This window comes from Prionailurus viverrinus, chromosome B3 (genome assembly GCF_022837055.1).
Source record: "Prionailurus viverrinus isolate Anna chromosome B3, UM_Priviv_1.0, whole genome shotgun sequence".
In the NCBI taxonomy this organism is placed as follows: domain Eukaryota; kingdom Metazoa; phylum Chordata; class Mammalia; order Carnivora; family Felidae; genus Prionailurus; species Prionailurus viverrinus.
In genome coordinates this window covers 99,689,675-99,715,231 of record NC_062566.1, presented here as the reverse complement: position 1 = coordinate 99,715,231, position 25,557 = coordinate 99,689,675, and the positions used below count along the sequence as shown (strand labels likewise).

The 25,557-nt window shown below is 45.5% G+C and overlaps 1 protein-coding gene and 1 long non-coding RNA gene across 9 annotated transcripts in view; one reads left to right on the top strand and one right to left on the bottom strand.

Moving 5' to 3' along the window:
• The window catches only part of LOC125167637 (uncharacterized), a 232,336-nt gene that overhangs the window by 200,368 nt on the left and 6,411 nt on the right, over nucleotides 1-25,557 (bottom strand). For all 7 annotated transcript variants that reach the window (XR_007152862.1, XR_007152866.1, XR_007152865.1 and 4 more), the window contains exon 2: nucleotides 23,373-23,457. This is a non-coding gene — a long non-coding RNA (uncharacterized LOC125167637). The remainder of the gene's footprint in view (nucleotides 1-23,372; nucleotides 23,458-25,557) is intronic.
• Nucleotides 20,806-25,170, top strand: OTX2 (orthodenticle homeobox 2). 2 transcript variants are annotated; one of them, XM_047862022.1, is made up of 3 exons: nucleotides 20,806-20,902; nucleotides 21,896-22,047; nucleotides 23,952-25,170. In XM_047862022.1, the coding sequence occupies exons 1-3, from the start codon at nucleotides 20,806-20,808 to the stop codon at nucleotides 24,570-24,572; spliced, it is 870 nt and encodes a 289-aa protein (XP_047717978.1). In that variant the 3' UTR covers nucleotides 24,573-25,170. The 2 variants fall into 2 exon arrangements, with proteins under 2 accessions (XP_047717978.1, XP_047717977.1); XM_047862021.1 differs by having other exon boundaries at nucleotides 21,872-22,047.

The following is a 25,557-nucleotide window of genomic DNA, read 5'->3' as shown; positions in this document are numbered from 1 at the left end:
GTAGAAATAAAGTTCACAAAGACACTCCACATTGGATTTCAAATTTCAAGTTTGAAACACCCAGAGACTGAAATTTCTCTGTAATCATAGAAATGGCGAGGCTCGCATGGGCCAGCTTTCAATGTGGCCAGGACGGCACCCACAGGAGGCCCAACAGACACCTACTATCATTTGATGGGAAAGAAGACCCCAGAGGGAACCAGAACAAGTCACTCCACAGTCTTAGTGGCAAAAGGGTTCATCCATTCCTTACTGTAGAAAGGATCCCTACTTTAGTTATATGTTTATATTATTTTCTTACTAACTGAAATATTATTCATTCCATAGTATGTTTTATTCCTCCTGAAATAATTCTTTTGCAACCTTTTGAAAGCCCTGTATTATGTTTCTTTTCATGTGCCTTAACTTGGTGGACACAAGAGACTGGACTTATTCTAAACCCTGTTGTTCAGAGTCTGTGAAAAAAATAACAAACACGCCCTAGACAGGCCTATTACTGTTGAGTATGATACCTGTTACCCAGGAACAGGAATGAGACCTACTCTATGAAGAAGAAAAGTGGTTCTACTCTAGAAACTATTCAGGGACACCTGACTGGCTCAGTCAGGTGTTTTTTAGTTTTAGAGCATGTGACTCTTAGTTTTAGTTTTAGAGCATGTGACTCTTGATCTCGGGGTTGTAAGTTCAGGCCCCACGTTGGATATAGAGATTACTTTTAAGTGAATGAATGAATGAAAAGAAAGAAATAAACTATTCACTGAAATTCTTGTGTTGTATTGAGGGGGCTCCATAAAATTGCCATTATCAACTGCATAAGACAAAACTGGTGGTAGCTGAGGGAACTGTCCCTATTTTATTAAAAAAAATCTTTTTAACGTTTACTTATTTTTGAGACAGAGGGAGACAGAGCATGAACGGGGGGAGGGCCAGAGAGAGAGGGAGACACAGAATCCGAAGCAGGCTCCAGGCTCTGAGCTGTCAGCACAGAGCCCGATGCTGGGCTCGAACTCACAGACCATGAGATCATGACCTGAGCCGAAGTCGACCGCTTAACTGACTGAGCCACCCAGTCCCCCCCCATTTTAAAATCCTAGAAAAGATAAACCCCGCAAATTAAGGGCCATTTGCACTCTCCCCTCTGCTTTCCTGACAAGAAGTAATTGGGTCTGAGGAGGAAACCAAGTATCAATGGCTTAAATAAAGAAGTCCTGTTAAGGATTTAATTGCCTAAATGATAATACAAACTCATTATTGTTCAGTTTGTTATTTAAAAGCTGTGCTTGGGACACCTGGATGGCTCAGTCGGTTGAGCGTCCGACTTCGGCTCAGGTCATGATCTCACAGTTTGTGAGTTCGAGCCCCGCATCAGGCTCTGTGCTGACTGCTTACTCAGAGCCTGGGGGCTGCTTCAGATTCTGTGTCTCCTTCTCTCTCTGCCCCTCCCCCACTCACGCTTTGTCTCACTCGGTTTCTCAAAAATAAATACAGGTAAAAAAAAAAAAATAAAAACTGTGCTTTATTCCATTAACTTCGATTTGTCCTCTTTGTTTCTGTCATTTTTCTACACTGGGCCAGTCTGCCATTCCGGCAATCCTCCCTACACTACTGTCTAGGTTTCATCCCCTGACAAGGACCTTGTGCCTGTGTCTCCCTACCAGGACCCTTAATACCCATTAGTAAGTAACTACCTACCACCTTAATCTTGGTGGTATCTTCACCCATAGATCTCACTGAGACAAAAGTATTAACCTATGAACAGTAGTTCAAAGTTGAAAAACAACTTTAGCATAAACATCTGAGTTAAGAAAAAATTATTAGAAGACAAATCATATATAAGGTTACATAAAAACAGATAAGGCAGGATGCTAGTGTTGTCCAAGCAAAGTTTTATATGGAGAGACGCCTTCTATTTAGTATAACTGAACACACTACTTAAAAAAAAAAAAAAAAAAAACTTAAAAAAATTCATGCTCCAAAGCAGGGAGATAAACAAGTATTGACAACAATTACGAAAATGACTAAAAATTTCACTTTCCATCTCCCTTATTAACAGGGAGTTCATATCATGAAATATTTAACCATAGTGAAATATTTGTCAAACAACAATTATGAAAATGACTAAAAATTTCACTTTTCATCTCCCCTGTTAACAGGGGAGTTAGTATCATGAAAATTTAACCACGGTGAAATACTGGTCAAACACTATTTGTTGCTGTAGCGAAAAATCAACGACCATAGGTATACCTTTGAGTTTACAGAAACTAAAAACCTAAGGTAGTAAAATTAAAGATTCTTTTCCTTTTCCTCTTGATAGTTTTATGTGTTTTCCAAATTTTTTGGAAAGAATTTTTAGAAAGAGAAAAAAAAGTAAAAACTAAAAACTCTTTAATGTATTTCTTCCCGCTGAATATATTCTATTCAAGAAGCAGAGCTTAATAACGTGAAGTCACTAATTGATTTAATCAATATGTGGCTAGTTTGTGCTTTAATAATAACTGAAGTGGGGACAAGAAATATATTTTACAGAAAGTAAGAACAAATATTATGTCTGTATGCCTTGTCTATATGACCCCAAACCTAAAGGTATTTGAAAATATTTGAGTGACTAAGATTTTTTGTTGTTGTTGTTTTGTGTTTTTGTTTTGTTTTGTTCAGTTTTTTCACTTTTCATCTGGGTTAGTGATACTATATCGCTACCCAAATTTTTAAATGCCAACATTATTATACATGTTATCTATTTCTCTACATCAGAATTTCTCAGCCTTGGTACCTTTTGACATGTTAGGCCAGATAGCTTGTTGTGGGAGTGGGAAGGGCTGCTCTTTGCATCGCAGGATGTTTAGCAGTATTTGTGGTCTCTATCCACTAGATAACAGTTGTGACAACCAAAAATGTCTGAAGAACATTGCCAAATGTCCCCTGGGGGGAGAAGCCATCCCTGGTTAAGAACCACTGCTCTACAGTAAGTTATTACTCTCCAAATATTTTGATTATCTTTTTAACCATTACCTATTACCATGGCTGCATTAATCATGCCATGATTCGCATTGATCACAATGATTAAAGAAATTACAGATTTACTCTGGCACTCCAGCACTTACTATCAGGCTATTAGACAAAGCCTGGTAATATTAAAGGGAAAAAATTCCTATAATTACAAAAATAAGAGATTACACGAAAAGAGCAAAGATTTTGGTTGTACTCTGGAATCAAATTACATTCATTTGTTGAAGTGGTCTGAATGACTCCAAAGACATACAGCAGCTGTTATTCACTCAGCTACAACACAGCAGATATTAACACATATTTTGAAAAGGAGAGATGTTGCTTCATGTGACAATACTGCTGACATTTAAGAAGAGATGTTAGTGCATCAGAAACTCAGGCATAATTTTTTCCCTTAGATGTCACCTATCACTTTTTTATTGCCCTTTTAATTTAAACACGTGTTCAGTGGCACCCACAATCAAAATTCTGTTGCAAAACTAACACTAAAATTGAGTATCTTATTTCACGCAAATAAATACTGTAAGTGACCATCGTTAATAACATAAATAGTTAAAATTCTCTGCATCACCATTCATCTATATTATAGTGATTTTTATTTCATCACTGTGAATAGTAGATGGTCTTTTGTCTTTTCTAAATGTCCCGATCCTCAAGGGATAATTAAATATGACTTATGAGCAAAATAAAGTTTAAGAGGATTTTTTTTTCAAATATACAGCCTTGATTTGTACTACTGTCCTCCTCCAATTTCCTTTTTACATTAAGAAAAAATAACATGTGAGTTTTAAAACTTATTTAATTTAAAATGACTCTTTTTAAAAAGAAAGCACTGTAGTGGGATGCCGGGATTGCATTCATCCCAGCATGCCCCACCACTGTTCTTTGGATGGCAATCACAGGACCCAGACATCAAGCTGTGGAGGAGATTCTTCCAAGCAACAGCATCTGGCTCTTTGGCAAACTGAACAGGCAGTTGCCCTGGTGGCTTTGGAGTTGCCTCTGGGTCTGTCACAGGGTAAGGCTGCTGATAGAGTGTCTGGATTCTCATCTCCTTTCATTTCACCATCTTTCTCATATACCTTGCCGGCATCAAGAGACCTACTTTCTTCTGTAAAGGAAATACTGCCCTCCTTAAGTCTTGTGGATGTCTACATAAACCCTGTTGTACTTCAGTAAGTATCTGTTTCCATTGCCCACATCCTTGACAAAAGTATAAAAACAGGCAAGCATTCTGGCAGCAACAACACTAGCATTCTATTTCATACCCCACCTGCAGAGAGAATCAGAAATTAAATGTTCTATTTTCAGTCCTGGATATTTTAAGCCTGTGTTTTCACTTTCTTTACTTGCAATAGATCACTTTGCCAGTTAAATTTAATAAAGCCATATTTATAATCTGAATAGCTACCTAATCTCATGGAAACTTTTTTTCATTCTCAAGATCACACAATCGAAGCTCGTAAGGTGTTATAAAAAGTAGAGGGGCTTAGTTTGAAGAATTTATGGCACTTTAAAATCATAAGTGCAGTCCCTGGAACAAACACCTTGAACACTAGAATCGGCAGTTCCAGAACAAAGGGGCTCTCATACCGTCTTAGCTGTGAAGGAAATTAAAAAGATCAAATTGGGAAAGTAAAGAATTAGTGTTTGGATGTTTTTAGGATAAAACAACAACAACAACAATAACCTTCTGAATAATTTGCACCAAAGGCATTAATCAATATGGCCTCTCTACAGACCACAGGCTATGCCCGGGTGCCATGACCCACAAATCATATTCAAAAGGTAAAATAACTACTAGCAAAGTGAGGACTCAAAGACTAGTGGGCCCAAACAGACATAGATCAGTAAGATTGCTTTATAAGAGGTAGCATTTAATTCCTCCTGGTAGAGCTCACCAGCAAAAAAAGGGGCTTTCTATACTGGCCACCTCTATGGAGACTCAGTTCTAATCTATCATTTGATCACCACGTTCAATAACTCCATCAAGGATCTATGGAAAAACTCATGGTCATGTTTCTTTTATGAACGAGAAACAAATTTAAAAACAGGAGGAGAGAATCTTTATAGAAACGACTATATTTGAGTATAAGTTGTTACTTTGTAAATCCTAAATTCAAAAAGAAAGAAAACCTGTCAACTTTGAGGACCGGCAAGTAGTTGAAGCTGAAAAGGCCAACAAACAAACAAACCATAACAACTATTTCTAGCCCAGGAAAAGGGATTCAAAAAATAAATAGTATTAGACTTACAAATACTTCTTTTTGCATTCTCTCCCTTTTCAAAATTAATTAATTTTTAAATTTTAACTAAATACGACGCACATGGGGCTGAAACTCAAGACCCCGAGATCAAGAGTCGTATGCTCTGTTGACTGAGCCAGCCAGGCATCCGACTCTTTGCATTCTCTTAAAAATAAGGTAAGAATGTAATGATGGCATACACACCATCTCTACGTCTTTTAGATATTGGCTAAAAGAAGGTTAAATATCAAATTTGTTTTTATTCCTATGAAAAAGTTATGTTACTGAAGAACACATAATTTATCTAAACATGCAATAAATTATATACTCAGTTGCCTTCAGATTTTATTTTTTAGAAACAAACCAAATTTAAACATTAAGAGTCATCTACTTGTGTCTGTTAATACAAACAACTCCTACAGCTTTCTCTAGGAGCACTGCTGTGAATGACCAACAAGGTCTTACAACTTTGAGCAACTCACAAATCTCTCCAGGCTTAATTTTTGTCTCCAATAATCTATACTCTGGAAAGCAGAAAAATCAAGATGACTTCTGTCCTCAGATTTGGGATGGTGAATTTCCCAGAAGAGAGTAGATAATGTATACCTTTAGACCAAACGTTTATTATATAACCATCTGCCTTCTGCTTTAAGTGAGAAAAAACAACAACTTAGCTCCTGGTCCTGAGCATAATCGATGCCTGACAATCACATAGTATACAGTGGGATCCCAAATATGTTTGCTAAATGAAGAAATGAAGGAAGGAAGCAATGCGAGTTCATGTTACAGTCCACTTAAAAAAAAAATACATGTACTCTGGAGACTTCTTACATCGCAAATCACAAACCTTTAGAGAAATCAGAGACTTCAATGAAAAATTCTGCACATGAAAAAGAAATAGATTTATCCATCCTGCCATGTATGAATAAATTGGTTAATCAACCAAATTGATCCAAACGTGCAATCAGATTTAAGACGCTATAGCAGTCTCCCCTTAACTGCAGGGGGATATGTTCCAAGACCCCCACAGGATGCCTGAAACCGCAGCCAGAACCGAACCCTATATACACTATGTTTTTTCCTATACCTACATACCTATCAAAAATTCATAAGCTAGGCACAGCATGAGATTAACAATAATTAATAATAAAAGAACAATTATGACCATATACTGTAATAAAAATTACACAAATGTGGTCTCTGTCTCAAAATATCTTATTGTACTGTATTCATTCTTCCTCTCCTTGTGATGATGCAAGATGATAAAATGCCTTGGAATTGAGATGAATTGAGGTGAATGACATAAGCATTGTGACGTAGCTTTAGGCTACTGTTGACTCTCTGATGATGGGCCAGCAGGAAGATCATCTGCTTCCACATCCCAGTTGACCTTGGGTAACTGAAACCGTGTAAAGTGAAACCACAGATAAGGGGCTACTATTGTGTGGTGTAGGGTAATTTTTTTTTTTTTCTTTTACTGGAATATCTTCATTAGGATTCTAGAGTTGACTGGGGTTGTATCCACCCAAAGTCAACAACAAGGACATTTAAAAATATTTCTTAAAAATAATGGAATTGTTTAATTTCCTTCCAGGTGTTTTGACACAGACACAGGCTGACTCGAGGTGACCTACTCCTTGGTGAATACATAGTGTCTACAGAATGTTTCTGTTAGAAAAAGTCTTCACCAAGGTCTTTGCGACTTCTGCTTTTTCCCAAAACAGCAGGGAAAGGTCAGGATACACTTGGGGCCATGATTCTATTGATACCCAATATCTATAAACCATGCCTGGTTCTTCTGTTTCTTTGACATAATTTTGTGCATTATATACAAGAGAGCACAATCAGAAAGAAACTGCTTTTCCAATAATAACTTAGACCACACCATCTACTTTTGGTGTGGTCTGCGTGTCCCTTAAGTGGTGACTGTTATATTCAGGAGTTAAGTATTGGAAGCGATTATATCTTTCGTTTTTTGCTTGTTTGCTCGTTGAATAAGCTGTCAGAAACCTGCCATTTAGGCTAAGAGCTACGGTCTTTTGCTGAACTAGCTTAAATAATTTTCAATAAATGATTAGGAATGTCATTACATTACATTAGGAAAGTCCATACATGCTAATAAAGATGTCTCCAGCATCCGGAGCACCTGGGTGGCTCAGTCGGTTAAGAGTCCAACTCTTTCTTAGTTTCAGCTCAGGTCATGATCTCACGGTGTATGAGTTCGAGCCCCACATTGGACTCTGTGCTGACAGTGCAGAGCCTGCTTGGGATTCTCTCTCTCCCTCTCTCTTTGCCCCTCCCCCACTCCGTCTGTCTCTCAAAAATAAATAAAACTTAAAAAAAAAAAAAAGATGTCTCCAGCATCCATAGGTCATATGTCAAGAAACAGATCCATAAATACAAGTTAGTTTGTTGTTGTTCTTATGTTCTTGGGCAAGTATGACATCTAAGGTTCATGCTCTCCCAAGAAGAAAATCACTTCTCTCTGGTCTAAGAGACCTGGTCTCCCCCTTGATACTCAGCTGACACATTTAGCCTCAGCACCAGCAGAAGCTGAGACTTGCTGATAACTAATAACTGGAGTACTTCAACCTTTGCAATGTGAAAAAGGTAGTCAAAAGGAACAGGAAAAGCTCTAGATACATCATAGAGATGTAGGGCAGACCATGCCAAGTAGCCCATGGCTGGCTTTCACCAAAGGGAGGTTTCAATGTCCCAGAGATCACCTATCCTGAGGGAGGGAGCGGAGGAGCCTGGGCTTCAGGGAAACTCCAGGTCCTCTTGTCTTCAGGTTTGAGAGGATCCCTGACCAGTGGGCAGAAACAAAAAATGGCAAATCTGCAGGATGTCTGTAGATGAAAAGGTGGAAACCAGAGGGAAAGTGGGGTAGGACAAGGTGGGCCCAGGGACTCTGAGGGCTGCAGAGGGAAGTGTGGCATTTGTGGAAGGAACTTCCCTGTGAAGCTGTCCCTCAAGGGGTAGAGATGTAGCCTGTCGGGCCTTAGAGAATGGGGTCCCTCACTCTTCCTCTGCAGGATGCGTGTGTGTAGTTCTCACCCAGCACACTCTCTCTCCCGGTCGCTGCGCATGGCTGGCCAATGCGAGAAGCCTCCAGAATTTCCCAAAGGAGCACGCCCCCCCTCCCCCCAGCCCTTTGGTGAAGGCAGGTGACCACCTCGCGTGAAAGCGCCTGTTAGCCTGCAGCCCAGCCCTGGTTCACACTGGGAGAAGGGAGTAATACCGATTGAGGGGCGCTCCCTCTCCCCCGCTGCTCTGAGCCTCTTTGGGGAAACTGAGCTGGGGAAGGGCCAGGGGCAGAGCTGGTTCGGAGGCTGCCACGCAGCAGGCGCCTAGCCCTCCTCGGGCGCCAAAGCCCCTCGTAGAGACCCAAATTGAGATCTGCCCCATCCTCAACCTGCACGCCTCCCTGGGGCCTGGCGGCTGCAGGGCCGACCAAGGGCAGATCGCACCCTCGAGTCCTCGAGCCCAGGAGCGCCGGGCCGCACCGCGCCTGGCACAAGGCGCCGCCGCTACCCCCAGCGCCAAGGCCTGGGAGCCCCGGGTCCCCCCACCCCCCTTCCCGCGCTGTCTCCTGCAGCTCGCCGGCCCGGGTTCGAGGCAGCCGGCTGGAGGCCTGAATTGGCCGCGCCTCGCAGAGGAAAGAAAAAGCAGAGAGGTGGCTGCCGCCTCCTCCCTATCTCCCAGCCTGGAGCAGCCTGGCGTGCTCGAACCCAGGAAAGGTCGGGATCTCCCCTTCAACGCACACGCACGCGCAAGCACACACGCGCACACACACACACACACGGAGACACAGGAGCGCGCGCACACGCACACACGCACGCTCTGCTCTCCGGGCCCGAGTTGGAGAGGGGGCGCTTTGGAAACTTGATGGATCCGCCAGATGACCACTTGCGCCCAGACGTCCCCACCACACTCTCAATTTTAAAAGATTTTTTTCCCCCTACGACCTTTCCGTAAGCGAATCAAAGCAGAACCCAGACTCCGAGGCCGCCCGGTCCCTTTTGGTAAACTTCTTAACATGTACCAGGTAGCCCTGGGTCTCCAAACCCTCCGGCGCGCGGGGGCCGCGGCTGCCCTGGCCAGGCTCCGCGCACAGGCGGGAGGGCGCGAGGTGTGCGCGGAGCCTCCCGCAGCCGGGGAGCCTCCCGCAGCCGGGGAGCCTCCGGCCGGGCGGCGCTGTCCCGGACCGCGCGACCCGCGGGAAGAAGGGGCGCCTGGCCCCGCGCCGCATTTGCATGACACTAGCCCGCCGGATCACAGCCGGTCCAGGCGCTTGCTTAAGAAACCCAAATTAAGGAGTGGGTGAATTGGGGAAGGAGGGAGCCGGGGGAGTTTGCACCATGTATCTCAGGTATGAGCACTTCTCACTGACATTGATGCAACTGCATTAGAGTTAATGGCAGCAGCCTGCTTCTCATTATTAATTGTCTTTGTGTTTGGATAAAGTATGTAATCTTCTTCTCAACCACACCATTAAAATAGGTTGCCTTTTCAATTAAGAACTGTCGTGAGCACAGCAGTCAATTTTCCTAATGAAGATGCATTATTTTTTCACATTTTTTAAATAATGGAAAATCCCAGGTTTTCATTAGACACGATTACAGAGAAATGCAAGAGAGTTTCTCTAAAATTTATGCGGTCATGTAGTGCATTAAACGCCAAGCTTTTAAATAAATTGAAATTTCTGCAGATAAAAGAAAAGCATGAGCAGCAACTATGTTCAAACCACTCCATTCAGATTTTAAAAAGCAAATACCATGAGTTCTTTTTTTGAAATGCACTTAACAGATATAACAATAAAAACAAGTCAGTGAATGTCTGAAAATGCGTCTATAAACTTTAGGGGGGGATCTCCTCTAGTTTAGAGATGATTTGCAGATCTTACAGAATAGTGGTGTGTTTGCAGAAAATGCACTGTGCCCATTTAGATAATGAGCAGTTTTTGAACAAATGCCTCAGCTTGATCATTAAGAAGCAAAAAAATGTCTGGGCTGTGCACCTACAATTAGTTTTTGTTTATTTACTTCCTTCCTTGCTATCATTTTTCTTCCTTAAAAAAAAAAAAAGACAAATTCAAAGCTAGTGAATCTGGTACAACTGTTCACAATTCTATGCTTTTGTGATAGGCAACTTTTCAATTGTAAGAAAATTAAAATTGCAAAATTCTAATGTAGAAGTTTAAAAATCTGTTGAAAATAGTCATTCCTAGATGTGAAAGTGGAAAGTTTGCATCCATTGAACAAAAATGAAAAATGTGTTATTCATTTTCTAATCTTGGGATTTTTTGAGGTTGTAGTGAAAAAGATCTATCAAAATCTATGTTTTCTTTGTTAATAAAAAATTTAAGTTACTGTCTTTTGCATATGAAATACTGTTTTAGACAAACAATTCCTCTTTTTTTCCTCTCCCCATTCAATGTGAATACCCTCATAGGAGCCACAGCAGAGAGTAGTGTTTGAGCGAAAAATAAGTCAAATTCTTCTAAATAGAAAAAAAAAAAGTTCCCAACAACAGCCAGACTTTTTTCTTTGTAAGAAAACATCAGTTGCTTTTTCTGCGGACATGATCTTTCCAGGTTTTAGGTGTTATGTCTTTTAAAAATTGAACTCTTTTTTAATCAACCAGCCCCTCAAAATGATCTGCAAAGAGTGGGAAATTAGATTTTCGATTAAAACCTTATCCCATCTCGAAGGATTACTTTATATTGATTCTTAAATATGGCTACAATTGATGGGCTCTAATTAAAAATCCAAAGGAAAAGTCTGTCGTGCCCATATAAAAGAAGCTTTTCATATACGGGAAATAAAGCTTGTAAAAGGTTACAAATAAAAGATTAGAGATTTATCCAAACTAGTTTAAAGCTTCACTGCGGTTTTCTTTTCTTCTTTTTTCCCTTTCTTACAAAACCATTCCTGGGTCTTTTTTCCCCCAGTTTTAAATGAAGTTTGCAAACAGGCAAGATATTGGACTGTAATGGTTGTTTTATATCAGCTCTGTAAGCTCAAGGCTACTGCCTGCAGTAGGATTGATTTCAAGGAAAGTTCGGGACCAGAAGATGAAAATTATATAAACTGACAGCTACCACCCCTCATCAATCCATCCACATTCCCGTCCACACCCTCCTAACGCACACCCACACCCACACTCACACCCTCATATTGCTCTCCGTCTCTCACACACCAACCCTTCCTATCCCCCACCCTAACCTTGCTCTGCACACACCCTGGGTCCCCACATGCTCAGGGACAGACGCACAGCTCCCAGCTCACACTCAGCTCATAAATGTCTCCCAGCCCCACATCTCGCACTTGTCACACAATCTTAATCCGTTTCATTCCGGAACAACATGGTCCTCTTTTCCTCTTTTCTGCATTTGGAATTTGCCTCCTACTCTTTTATCAAGACAGCACAATCCTATCTTTGAAGTTGTTTCTTTCTCCCTTACCCTCTTTTCTGAGGCAATCGTAAATGCAGGGAATAAGCAACTCAAGCTTAATTCACAAGTGATCTACTGCTTTCTATTTCCCTCCAAATTCTGCCTGCATTGCCAATCTTTAACCCTCGTTAAAAAATTAATTAAAGTTAATCTTGTCAAAGTTTTTAATAAAGACATATCTAAAAACCTAATGAAAAATGACTCCTTTCTAAATATCGTGGCAGTTCTAAGGCAAGATGTGGTCCCCTACTGTCCACTGAATCGCTGAAAAGATTGGAAATTAATCTTCATATTTCTGAAGTAAGTGTTCAGGGAGTCTAACTGGCTCCTTTCCCCCTGAGAGGCGGTGTTCTCACGGAATATGGGTTTTGTTCTTCTTCTTTTTTAATTAGCCTGGAAGAATCCTGAAATCTTTCTCCTTTCTCTTCCCACTCCTCTACTCCTCCCCCCCCCCCCCCACAGCACCATAGTTAATAAACTTGGAGGAAAGTTTGGAATATTTTAAACTGGCCTGGCAAGTGGGGTGGAGAAAGTAAATCCAGCCAGCGTGAGACATTAATCTAGATTTCAAAATATGAATATCAGCCATATTTTGGAAACTGTATGCAAGCTCTGACAAACAATTTGATTTCCTATGTACTGGTTTTCTTAATTTCACTTCTGAATACTTATATCTCATATTGATAGCAAGACAGTTGTACTCATGGCAATTAAAAACCATCCACTTGTTAATGAAAATTACTTACAAACACAAAGCATGCTACCTACCACAAGTCAGATTCATAGAAAAAAAAAATCTAAAGACAGAAGATGTAGGGGGGAAAAAAAGTTAAACATGAACAGAGAAAATACAATGACCACATAGTAAGTATATTGGAAGTTCAAGGACTTACTGGAAATCAAGAGTTAGACTTTTCATCCAAGGAGTCTTTTTCTCCCACCAAGCCTCTGCGGTTTTCAGTACAACAGCCCAACCCCCCCTGCCACCAAAGCCAGTGGCTTTTGTCCTGACCTACAGTATGGTTTGTGGGGACTGTACCTGAGCCGGGCTGTCTGCAATTTCCAAATTGACAAGAAGAGACTGGAAGATAAAGAGCATGTTCTTACAGGTGAAGAGCAATTTTGCAACTTTTCCAGGAGACACCCAGGAGAAAGCTTTCTTGCTACCAACTGCTGCAGAGTCTGGGCAGAATTCCTCTAGAAAGAAAAAGAAAGTCTTTTTTCCCCCCCGTCTGCCTGTGTCTCTAGTTCTCTTTCTCCTCTCTGTCTCTCTCTCTCTGTCTCTCTCTCTCTCTCTCTCTCTCTCTCTCTCAGATCCAATCTTTTAAGAGCTTCAGCACATTGCTAAGCTAAAGGGAAATTCTCTTTGATAAAGCGGCGTTTCCAGCTTCTGGGTTTTAAAACCTAAATCTATATTCAAATCTGGCTGAAGGTGTGTTCTGGGATTTATGAAAGCCTCTTAAAGGGGTAAATTTACCAAACCGTGACAAAATCATCACAATCTTACTTTAGACATCTGAAGTGGATGGGAATTTTAAAGAGACCCTTGTTTATTTAACACTGTCCATTTCCAACTCGTGGTTTATTGGTCCTGCATTTCTGCGAAGTTATTAGACTAAAGGGCAAAGGAGAAGCGAGAGCTGTCTGCTCCCAGCCGCAGTAAAGGGAAAAGCCCTCCCACGCCCCACCGCTCAGAAATTTGCCCTTGTCCGACAGAACCCGGGAATTTTCAGGGAGATTTAGCTGCCCCCGCCAACTGAGAGGACACCACGAACCTCTCGGTAGGGTTCGACGGGTTTCCCACACCAATGGACCCCCCACAGCACATAGATCTCTGGGCCTAAAACGCTCCCCGTACTTCGTGGAGAACACAAGCGCATATTCTGATATTTCTCCACACACACACACACACACACACACACACACACACACACACCCCACCTCCACTGTCCCCAAGGCCTCCCTTCGGCCCTTCCCCTCCACCAGACGCACAACGTCCATTTTTCTTTTTCGTTCTTTGATGCTTTAAACATCATTGCAATCAAACTGGGAGAATCCCTGTCTTTTCTCGGGGTAGGAAGGAGGCTCTGGCTCAGGGGAGCTGGGTGGATTTGCCCTTCCTTCACCGAAAGTATCCCGACTCTGGCCAAGCGCTCCCAACCAATGGGCCAGACCGCCTGGGGCATTTGTGGCTCTTCTCTCCCCCCCCCCCCATTAAAGGCCCGGGGTGGGGGAGCAGTCGCCAGGTGTTTGAGTACAGTGGGGGCGGGGTGAGAAAAAAAAGGTCCGTACTCACCCTCCCCCCTCAGCCCGAGACCCCACAATGTCGCGACTCCTGGGAACGCGACAGCCAGCGGGTCTCTTCGGACTGGAGCTGCTGGGCAGACCCCGGGCCGCTCGGGGGCTCGCTGGTACGCCGGGGCCCAAAGCTCTAGAGACACCTGCGAGGCTGGCCGCGGCCGCCGAATGCCCAGCCCCAGGCCGAGCCGCAGCCGGAGCCGGAGCCGGAGTCCAGCCGGGCTGCCGTGCGCTTGCTGCCTCGTGCGCACTCCCGTAATTCGTTAATTGCTGTAAATCCCAAGGACGGCCACATTTGATTACACATACAGTATAAGAACCGACAACAAAGCGACGAATTAATTACCAACTTCATTAACATAGGTCCCCAAATTAAAGGCAGCGAGCTGTTTCTTTGGGCCCACTTGCCGTGGTGGTGGTGGTTGAAGGGGGAGGGTGTTTAGAAAGAGATTTTATTTTTCTTTTCCGGCATTGGGAGTTGTGAGGGAAGAAATGTCTTCTGCTCCCCCCACCTACCACTCACACCCTCAGCCGGTCCCCTTGTTCCCCCCCCCCCCCCCCCCCCGCGACTCCTCCGCCCAATCTGTTTCTGCTTTTCTAGGGACTCAGACCGGTTTGAAGGCTGTCGGGTCCCGCTCTCTGTGCCAGCATTAAAGTTAGGCTGGGGTGCGCTCTCTGGCTCGGGTCCCCTGGTGCTGCCGCTCTCCCGCCTCCGGGCTCTCAGCCCCCGGCTCGGGGCCGCGCGGGCTGTTTGCTCCAGGCCGCGCCGGCGGGCATTGAGTAGCGTTTGTATTAACGTGGAAACTCTGTTTCCAGCGTGGGCCTCCTGCGTTCGCTCCCTCCCCGGGTGTCCGGCCGACCCCTCTTCCATCCCCGAGTCCTGACCTGGCTCCTGTGGTCTCCCCAAACCGGCCCTGGGTTTAGATTCCCCGGCTGGTGTTCTTTGCAGCCTGCCTTGGGTTTCTTTCAAACTCTAAAAGCCCTGCGCGGATCGCACGAGTCCAGTCTCTCCTCCGGGGACCGTGGAATATTTAGAAGGGCGCGACGAGTGGGAGAGACACGAGTTTTTGAAAATAGTTGGTTCTTGGGCTTGTGTATCTGTCTCTCTCTTGCCTACACGCCCACACTTCACTCCCAGGCCTCCTTCCTTTACCCTTTCTGGCCCTCAGCGTGGTCTGATCCTGGTTAAGACAGCACAGTGGTGGCTTTAGGCTTCAGCCTGACTTGCTTTCTGCGTTTGATCTACACCCTTACTGGTGGCGTTGAATGCGATAACCCACCCCCACCCTCACTCTTCTCCAGCATTTACCTAAATATTTTTATCTTTCCATCGTATTGTATGGGTTTCCTTTCTCCCCTTCCCTAAAATCAAAACAAAACAAAAGGGGGGGGGGGGAGGAGGAAAAGAACGAAAAGAAGAAAAGGAGAAGGAAGGTAAGGGAGGCCTCCCTGTCCATCATTTTAATTATACAATTAGTTCACATGCTCCAGCCCATAATGTATATTTTAAGCGGAGCCCAGTGTCTTTCAAGAACATTCTGGTAATGTCGGAGGCCTGGATTTGTTGCCTGCTCGTCCCCCCGTGCAGCAGCGGCCTGTTTTCCTCCCCCTGTTGTGTGTTTTTATTATTTTCCCTCTGGCTTAGATGTGTCAATCATTCTCTCCCTGCCATTGGTTGGAGAGTTTGCGTCAAAAAGTTGCCAGAGAGGCGCTTTCTCAGCAAATCTCCCTGAGAGCGGGACCGACCTCAGCTCCAACTCAGCCTCCACTGTTATTAAAAAATAAAAATCGCTAGAGCAGCCCTCACCACGTCTACTTTGTATGTATCACAGAGGGACCCACGCGTGTTTCCAACTCGAGCTACTGTCCTCATTTTCGATTCTTAAAAATATTTTTTTTTCGTTGTTTGACTTTTTACGGAGGGGTGAAGACAGCAAGATTTCTAACTCAATACTTTTGATTTCTTTTAGGATAGCTGGCTATTTGGAATTTTGAAGGATAATTTAATTTTTTTTCTAACTTCCCATGCGGCTGTAAGGTAAGTGTCCGTCTGTCTTGCCTGCCTATGTCCATGTGTCCTCCTGTCTACCATCGCCCCGGTACCTCCAATAGACCGACTGATGCACACTTCTGCGAACGTGGAGTTCTTCTGAAGCATGCCGTGTTTTTCTCCCTTGTAAATTTTTTAGGTGTAGTAACGAGCATTGCGAAAAATTTCTGGTCTGGAGGTGAGGGCGGGAGTGGGAGGAGGGGAGACAGCGCGCTCCTGGGGTCGCCGCTTCCGCCCAACGTCGTGGAAACCCTGTGAGGGTAATGTGGGGTGTTTTGGAGGGGTTCTGTTTCTGGTTTTGTTTTATGTCAACGCCCATTCTGGGCTTCTCCCTGCTAGTTTGCGTTTTGGCCCTCAGATGTGGTTGGGTCATTTGCACTGATCTCAAGGACATCTTCAGAGTCCGAGACAAAAAGATACAGATGTAGCTAGATGGATGGGTGGATGGATGATGATGATGATGATGATAAGATAGGCGTCTTCTAGGGCCAGCGTGCCCGAAGCCCGGCTTGCTCGCGGATCAGCGGGTGAGGATGGTCGCAGCTCGAGCCACCCCCTCCCCCCCCCCCCCCCGCCCTTAACGAACGTGAGAGGAAACCCGAGCGAATAACCTAGGAGGCGTGGAGCACCGGCAGCTCGTCCGCCCCGCGCTCGCCGCTCCCTCTGTCCCGTCCCCTTTCCCTAGAGCCAAGAGCAGCTCACCAAGATTCGCCCTCCGTTCTCAGCCTCTTTCAAAGGCCTCCAGGTCCCCTTTTCCTTTTTGATCGCCACATCCCTCCCCTCAAAATAACCTGGGAGTGCAGTAAACCCCCCATCCCCATCCCCGGTTGTCTCGGTCCCAGACCAGGGTCTCCAGACCGAGCGAAAGCGGGAGAGTCGTTTTGCTACGTGACTTTGTCCGGAACGGCTCCGGGCCCGCCCGGTGCAGCCCTCCGCACGCACCTGGGGCTGGCAGAAGTGTTGGTGAGTGGCCCCGGCTCCGCCTGAGGCCGCGGCGGGGCCGGGGACGGAAACCTTACACTGGGGAAGGCGGCCCTCCGCCGTTCCGGACCTGGGGCAGCGCCGGGGCCTGCGTGCGCGCTCGCGCGCTCCCCTCCCAGGCTCGGGGACACCGGGGTGTCGTGGGCAGGGGCCGGGCCGGGATGGAGGGGTGCCCTGAGGCCCAGCCTCCGCTCTGGGTCCACGCAGGTTGAACCATCAGGTTCCGCGGGCAGCCGGCCTCGGCGACGTGTCACGCCGCCAACTCCAAAGAAGTCTTCGTGTTGATGTGTTCAAGTGGCTCTTGAAATCACAGTCCGATTTCAGAACACATTTTTTGAGATCAAGTCCCTCGTCAGAACTCCCCCGAGTTGGCTTTTTCCTCCTTCACAGACAGAAGTGGGATGCGGGGACGGAAGGCCGAGCTGCGTTGACCCTGGAGCGGTGGATGACTTGGGGAGGGGGTGGGGAAGTCGTTCCTGGAAATGCTCTCCTCCGTCCGAGAGCCTGGGGGGGTCAGGATTTTTCCCGCTCAGTTCGGGACTTTTTCCAGGCACCGAAAGTTATTAGCACAGGAGACCAGTTGGAGAGGAAACTCCTCCCCCCAAAGGAAGGTAGACACCAGACCTCTCCTCACTCCCCGAGCTAACACTGGGGCTTTCTCCTCACCATAATTAATAGTCAAGGCCAACCCTTTTGGCACGTTTCTTCCTCCCTCCCTTGCGGGTGGCAGCGTTGTTTGATTCCCTGAGGCCAGAAACTTTCACTCGAGTTCGCCGGAGAGGGAGGCCCGCGCCGGCTGGTTCCGCGGTGCCCACTTCTCTCCTCTTTCTTTCTCTCCTCTTGCTCTTCGCGGTCCTCCGAGCCACAGGCCAGTCGCCAGTCCGCGTAGTTTTGTTTCTTTTCCATCATGCAGAAAATTAATCAGCCCGGACGAGAAGCGGAGCTGAGCACGGCGGCCTGTAATTAAGGGACGTGTGCCCCTCGGATTATCTCGTTAGTTTATCAAGAAAACATTTATTATAATTAATTCTTGGACGAGGTAATTATTATTGAGCGAGGACACAGCAACTGGTAGATGGGCTCCTTGGAAGAAACACACACACACACACACACACACACACACACACACACAACAACAACAGGGGGGGAGATGTGGGGGAGGGAGGGAAGAGCGACAGATTGCACGAATTGACCGTTAGATATAAGGCGGCGCGGGCCCGGGCGGGCAGTGGAGCCGGACCCGGGGCGCCAGGACTGCGGGGCTGCCGGACCGAGGCACTCGCGCCCGGACGTGCGGGCGCCCAGCGGCTGCGGAGACTCGCCCAGCGACCGTCGCCCGCTCCCGTGGGTAGGACTTCTCCAGTGGCTACCTCACGAGCAGTCATATTGACGCTTATATTTTTGAAAGGGTATTTCAGTTTCCCCTTCTGGGCTCGCTTTAGAGAGGAAGGGAGAAAGGCGTCCTTGCAGGGCTTTGAAAGTTAATGGAAGAGCCAATGGCCTCTTTGGAGAGTGCATGGCTCTTTCATAGCCTAGGCCGGCTGCTCAAAGTATCGAATAGTTTTATTTGGGGGTGCTTTTCTTTTTCTTTTAAAGATGCATAGAGTAGCTAAAGCGAAAACAGTTTATCCCTAGAATTTTAGTGATTTTGCGATGGCAAGGGCAAAGCTGTTCCGAGAAGGATCTTTGCCTAGTGCTTTCTGTCTGTTACTGCTTTTTATGTTGGAATGTGCATTTCTAATTGGGTGAGAGCTCTACATGTAAGAACAATTCCGTATTTCTCATGTGTACATCTGCTATGATTTTGGTTTTTTCTGTGGTAGTTCAGAACTGTACAACATAGTAAGACTGCATTAAACAAGAAAGAACTCCAGCTTAGAAGCTACATAAACAAATAAATGACTGTATTTTAAAGCAACATTGTTTTCACAGGCTCTAAATAACTCTGTCTGGGAAAGAGAGTAGAAAATGTCAAGTCTTTGTTACAGGGGGCAACTAAATTAGTTTTATTGATGAGATTTTTCAAACTCCTCCAAGAAGGGTATTTATAAAATTACATTAAATTAGACCCGAGGGTAGAAAAGCATGATTTTTGTGCTATGACTTTAAATCGGGAAGAAGTTGCAGTAACTGACTTCCATTTGTAGAATTTTGTGCCTTGATCTCTAAAGCAATGGAAATATGAAAACCCAGTCCTAAAAACTCAGTAGGACCTTTGTCAAAGTAAGAGGGAACTTCTCCTAATCTTGTATCCGCCATTTTGAAGCAATCTCTCATAGTGTCAAAGTTGCAAAGTAGAGGTCTTTGCAGGATAAGTGCCAATTTTTAGTCAAATAAAAGCTAGACTTGAAAACTGTCAGCCCGTATTAACATCCATTTGGGATCCCTTTGCTTGGGGCAGTGAGAGACACACAGCTGAAGAAAGTAAATAACTTTTCTTTTTCCGCCTGCCTTTTCCCTCCCTGAGCTTTTTCTTATAGGATTGTAGAAAACTTGAAAGGTAGGGAGAAATTCTACTAGTTTCACAACTTTGGGTGTTTGTGGATCTACTTTCTTCAAAACTAAAATGTGCAAAAGGCAGGCAGCTAGAATTAACAGGAAGCTCTGCTGTAGCTGCTGAGGACCCCAATGTCTGAAAATTTGCCTCCCGCAGGATCTGCTGCCTCTACAACACCAAAACCAACATGGAAGCGGCTTGCACTACAAATGCTCACCCTTTCTGCTTGCAAATGTGGGGGCCTGTCATTATCTGATTGGTGGGATTCTAACTTCAGGATTTCTAGCAAACCTCATGCCAATCTCTAAGACTTTTTTTTTTTTTTGCAGTGTGTTTAAATATTTGATGGGTGTCGATTAAAAGTTAAATACTTGTTTGTTTAGCTTCAGTTCTTTAGACACATAATCAAGGTCCTCCAAAACCTTAATAAATCTGTTACTTACCTCAAAATCTAATTACCCAGACTACTAATTAGGTGAAAATGATTACTGGAAATGACTTCAAATGTGGAGTCATAGCAGTTGAGCAGTTTTCTCAACTTTGTCGATTAGCAAGTTCGTATTTTAGATGTTAAATGCACTGACATTTTAGGTTCACAGCAGTTAAAAGTGGTAAAAAAGCGAAGATAATTAAAATTTGCCTTGGAAAGGCAACAGTCTGGGGAGAGGTAGATTTCTTGAATTGTTTCTTTGTTTCTCACCAATGGGCTTTGTTATCAGCATTATTTATTTAGCCAAAGAGTTCTTTGTCTCTGCAAATGGCCCCAATCAAGTTTTGTTTGAGACAATTAGCTAGTGCCAGCCAATGAGTCCTATGCAAATGTAGGGATAGGAATGCAATGTGTGCATTTGAAGGCGCAGGGTTTTGTTCTTCGGGGGGAAGGCAGATTGTAATTGCTTTCTTCTGGTACTTTTTTTTTTTTTCCTTAAGTTTAGTGTGGGGGTGGGGAAGACAGGTTTATCTGGTCTCTCTCCATCCCCTCTAGTTCCACAGCAGCTGGGGGCGGGGGTGAGGGGTGGGTTGCAAGTCCTTTAAAAGCCTCTACCTTGCACAACCCAGGCTCTTTCTAAGTTAGTGGTGGAACGTGGGAGAGCTGCCGCCTGCGAAGCAGTAAACCAGCACCTCTGTTTGTTTGTTTGCTTTGCCCATAGTTCAACCGCTCCCAACCCACACACTAAGGACCCTGAATCTGTCCACCCCCAGCGAAGCGAGACCTTCTGGCTGGGTCCCCCCGATTTGGGCCGATTTTGCGCCTCCAAACAACCTTAGCATGATGTCTTATCTTAAGCAACCGCCTTACGCAGTCAATGGACTGAGTCTGACCACTTCGGGCATGGACTTGCTGCACCCCTCGGTGGGCTACCCGGGTAAGTGAGCCTCGCGGCACTCCTGCCTCGCCTTTCTCCAGGCCCGCCCCTCGGATTGTGACGCCCTTTCCCCCCGGAGCTCTGGGGCCGGCGGTCGCGCTGCCCCCACCCCAGCTCCAGGCGAGGTCCCCACTGGGTTTTCCTTCGAAAAAGCAGCTCAGGGCCACAGGGCGTTTACCGGCCGGAGGGGAGGATAGGGGCTGGAGGGAGTAGGTGGATCCTGCAACACTGGAGGAAACCCACACCGCTTTATTCTTAATTGGAGTGATTGGGGGGGGACACACTTCGGAGCCGGGTGAGGAAGGCTCCTGCCTCCGCCCATATCTGGAATCCCAGTTCCTCGAAGGACCCTCTTCGAGAAGCTGGGTTTCTCCTCGTAAATTCTCCGGGCCAATCCTGGGGCCTCCCCTGTGACCTCCAGGCCCCATGCCTCTAAGCCCTAAAGGTGTGACTTACTCTGGGTATGGGTGCTTTCCTTTCCGGTCAGATCTGTTTTTTAAAATCCTCGTAGAAGTAGGAAATATGCCCCCATTTTAAAGATGGAGGAACAAAGGCCCTCAAAACCAGAGTCTCGAGCAGGATCGAGATTTCACCCCATCTCTCCCAACTGCGGGTCCTCGGGGATCCCTTGACTTCACGGAATGGATTTTTTGTTTGTGTTGTGGCTTAGGGGTTGCTTCTGTGGGAGTTTAGGATTTTGGGCTTCCTTTTATTTCATTTTGTTATTTATGGAAGGGTCGCTCTGGCTGGAGCGATCTCCGATGTCAAAAGTGGGGGCTCCCCTGGAAAGGACAGTGCTTGTCTGGGGACCAAGCGTCGGCTCCGGGTCGGGGAGGGGGTGGGGAGAACACTGGTAGGCTCTGGGTTGAAGGGCTGGGAGGACAAGGGAAGTGCCGGGAGTGGGGGTCGGGGGAGTCGGAGCACCCGCAGAGACCCCTATGACTGAGAAACTGCTCCCCCACCCTAAAGGGCCCTGGGCTTCTTGTCCCGCAGCCACTCCCCGGAAGCAACGCCGGGAGAGGACGACGTTCACACGGGCGCAGCTAGACGTGCTGGAAGCTCTATTTGCTAAGACCCGGTACCCAGACATCTTCATGCGGGAGGAGGTGGCGCTGAAAATCAACTTGCCCGAGTCCAGGGTGCAGGTAGGGCAGATGTAGATAGAACCGTCCTTCCTGACCCTGCCACTCCTCCCCTGAGCTTCGGTGTATGTTGAGGACCCGGCAGAGTCCCAGGTCTTAGAAAGTGTGAAAGGAAGGCTGGAAATTCAGCCCTCCATTGGAGGCCAGTACACTCTTCTTCTAAGGCTCCTGGGGCCTGATTACTCCTCTTGCCCCTTTCTGCACCCCCACCCCACCCTAGGGGTGAGTCTCTGCATGAGTCTCCCGACCTAGGTTGTAAGGGAAGACTGGAGATTTTGCTGCAGTGATAAAGCACAGTCCTAGAGCTTTCGGGTCCCCAGCCAACAGAGGCCTGGTCTTGGCAGATTTCAAGGGCAGTCACTTAATATTTTAATACTTCCCTTTCCCTGTGTGGAAATCCTACCCCATTCTCATCTACTTTTAGAGGTGAAAGGAGCTTAGCTCCTGTATAGCCCCAATATTTTTACAGGTGAAGAAATGGAGTAAATGACTTGCTCAAGGTCACATGTCAGTTTGGCGATAGAGCCAAGCCATAGAAACACTAGTGTTCTTAGCAAAGAAATTACACAATAATAGTGTTTTCTTTAACTTCTCAGGGTGTAGACAGAATTTGCTAGCTCTGAGCCATCTCGCAGATAAAATATCAAGGCAACATCCTTAGTGACATCCCCCCCTCCCCTTAACTTGACCTTAAGGTGGAGAGGGAAAGTAAACTCCAAATTTCCTCAAACGCAAGCCGCATATAGAGTTCTCTGGAAATAATGTTTAGCACCTAAACACACACACACACACACACACACACACACACACACCTGGGACTCCCCTTTAGCCAGGACATATCAATGTGACCTGCAGATCACACAAGAGACTTTCCAAAGTAGGACGGAGGAATTTAGCACTTGGGGGGCTTGAACTCAAGTCTTCACTGCAAGAAAGTAAGTGGCTCTAGTGGTTGGTGGTGATATGCTCAGCTTTGGGGGCACAGTTAACACACCCATATGTAGAGCTCATTCGAGAAAACCACGGAGGACGTGTTGCTCAGAAAATGCCTGTAGTTTTCTCTCAAAGGGTGGTAATTTCTTTGATAGGCCCCCTCCCACAGCAAATACTGTTCCTTCATTGCAGAACATGAACAGGGCTGGTAAAGACAGTCTTCACAGTTGCAGGCAGACCTTAAATTGACAAGCCAGTGAACATAGCCCAGGACACTGAATCTGTGTGCTGAGTGGCACCACCCTGAAGGCAAAGACTCCAGTATCAGACCTGAGACTAGCAGAGAAGTCTGTGCTTAAGCTCAAAGCTGAGTACGTACAAAACATTCCACTTACCATAAAGACAGTTTCAGCAAACAGTGGCTTTCAGACCTCCTTCAACAGGAACGCTTCTCCTTGGAGCTCTCTTTTGTAAGTGAGCCTTTTTAGGAGAGAAGGAAAAAAAAATAGAGTGATGGAACCACCTCCATATTAAAAGTTACTCCCCAGAAGATGGACTGTAAACTTTGAATTTAGGCTGTTCTTGTTGTTGAGTAACAACAGAATTGTTATTCCTCGCTTTGCTTGTGTTCTGCTCCAAAAGACATAGAAACATGGAATTCCACTGTAAGAGTGTTCCACAATACCGCTGGGTCTATGTGTATGTGTGTATTTAAGGTGAAATACGAGATAGGAAAATGAGAGGGAGAATTTTTAGCCATATGATTTATGATACTGGGCTGGGAGTCCAGGCTTTAAGACAGCCTCCCCACTTTCTTACAATTCCAGGGGTATATATGAAAGCACCACAAAATGGGTTTTCAGTGGCAGGAGAGATTGTCTGCTTAGCTCATCTGTCCATGGAGAGCAGATTTATAATCTGGAAGCCACTCTTGTCCTTGAAACCACGTTAAAGAAATTTCTTTCCCTTTCAAGGTGTGGTTTAAGAATCGAAGAGCTAAGTGCCGCCAACAGCAGCAGCAGCAACAGAATGGAGGTCAAAACAAAGTGAGACCTGCCAAAAAGAAGACCTCTCCAGCCCGGGAAGTGAGTTCAGAGAGTGGAACGAGTGGCCAATTCACTCCCCCCTCTAGCACCTCAGTCCCGGCCATTTCCAGCAGCAGTGCTCCCGTGTCTATCTGGAGCCCAGCTTCCATCTCCCCACTGTCAGATCCCTTGTCCACCTCCTCTTCCTGCATGCAGAGGTCCTATCCCATGACCTATACTCAGGCTTCAGGTTATAGTCAAGGATATGCTGGCTCAACTTCCTACTTTGGGGGCATGGACTGTGGATCTTATTTGACCCCTATGCATCACCAGCTTCCTGGACCAGGGGCCACGCTCAGCCCCATGGGTACCAATGCAGTCACCAGCCATCTCAATCAGTCCCCAGCTTCTCTTTCCACCCAGGGATATGGAGCTTCAAGCTTGGGTTTTAACTCAACCACTGATTGTTTGGATTATAAGGACCAAACTGCCTCCTGGAAGCTTAACTTCAATGCTGACTGCTTGGATTATAAAGATCAGACATCCTCGTGGAAATTCCAGGTTTTGTGAAGATCCGTAGAACCTTTTTGTGGGTGATTTTTAAATATACTGGGCTGGACATTCCAGTTTTAGCCAGGCATTGGTTAAAAGAGTTAGATGGGATGATGCTCAGACTCATCTTCTGATCAATGATCCGAGAGGCATAGAAGGAAAAATGAAGGGCCTTACAGGGGCCCACCAACCAGCAACCTGAAATGGACAGACCAGTCTACTTAAGATCCTGTCATAGTTTTAGGTCATTGGTTTTCCTGATTTGCAAAGTGATCAAAAGCATTCTAGCCATGTGCAACCAAACACCACCAAAAATAAACAAAACTAAATTGCGAGGGAAAGGAGGGAAGGACATAGCCTTCTTAAGCAGAGGTGTTCCAATGTTTTAGCCAATCCGTGGTTGAATCTTAGGAATGGACAGTGTCTCAAGCTCACTCACGTTTCATGACCAACTGGTAGTTGGCACTGAAAAACTTTTCAGGGCTGTGTGAATTGTGCGACTGATTGTCCTAGATGCACTACTTTATTTAAAAAATAATGTTCATAAGGAGTCAATATGTAGTTTAAGAGACAATCAGTGTGTGTCTTATATAAATGGTACATCTGTGGTTTTTAATCTGTGCTAGACTTCAAAACTGTGATCTCCTGTTATTGTATGCAACCTTGAACTCCACCTCTGCAGGGGTTCTTCTGTGATTAAATAGGTTATAATTATAAGCAAATTCAGAGCAACTGAGTACTTATCTAAAAAGATTACCTTTGGCTGGAGGTGAGCTGCACTGAAACTTTACAACAAAATGTCTCTGGACAAGGAGAGTGAGAGAAGAGAAACAGAAGGACACTAATTCATCTGTAATTTACTGTTGGTAAGCCTAGCAGTAAAGAGACATTGGTCAATTGCTCTGACCCTGATGAATTTATAGACTGAGATCATTGTCGTTTATGCTTGCAGATGTTAACTGGAAAAGTTATATATGCATAAACCTTTTCTTCCTGGATTTGG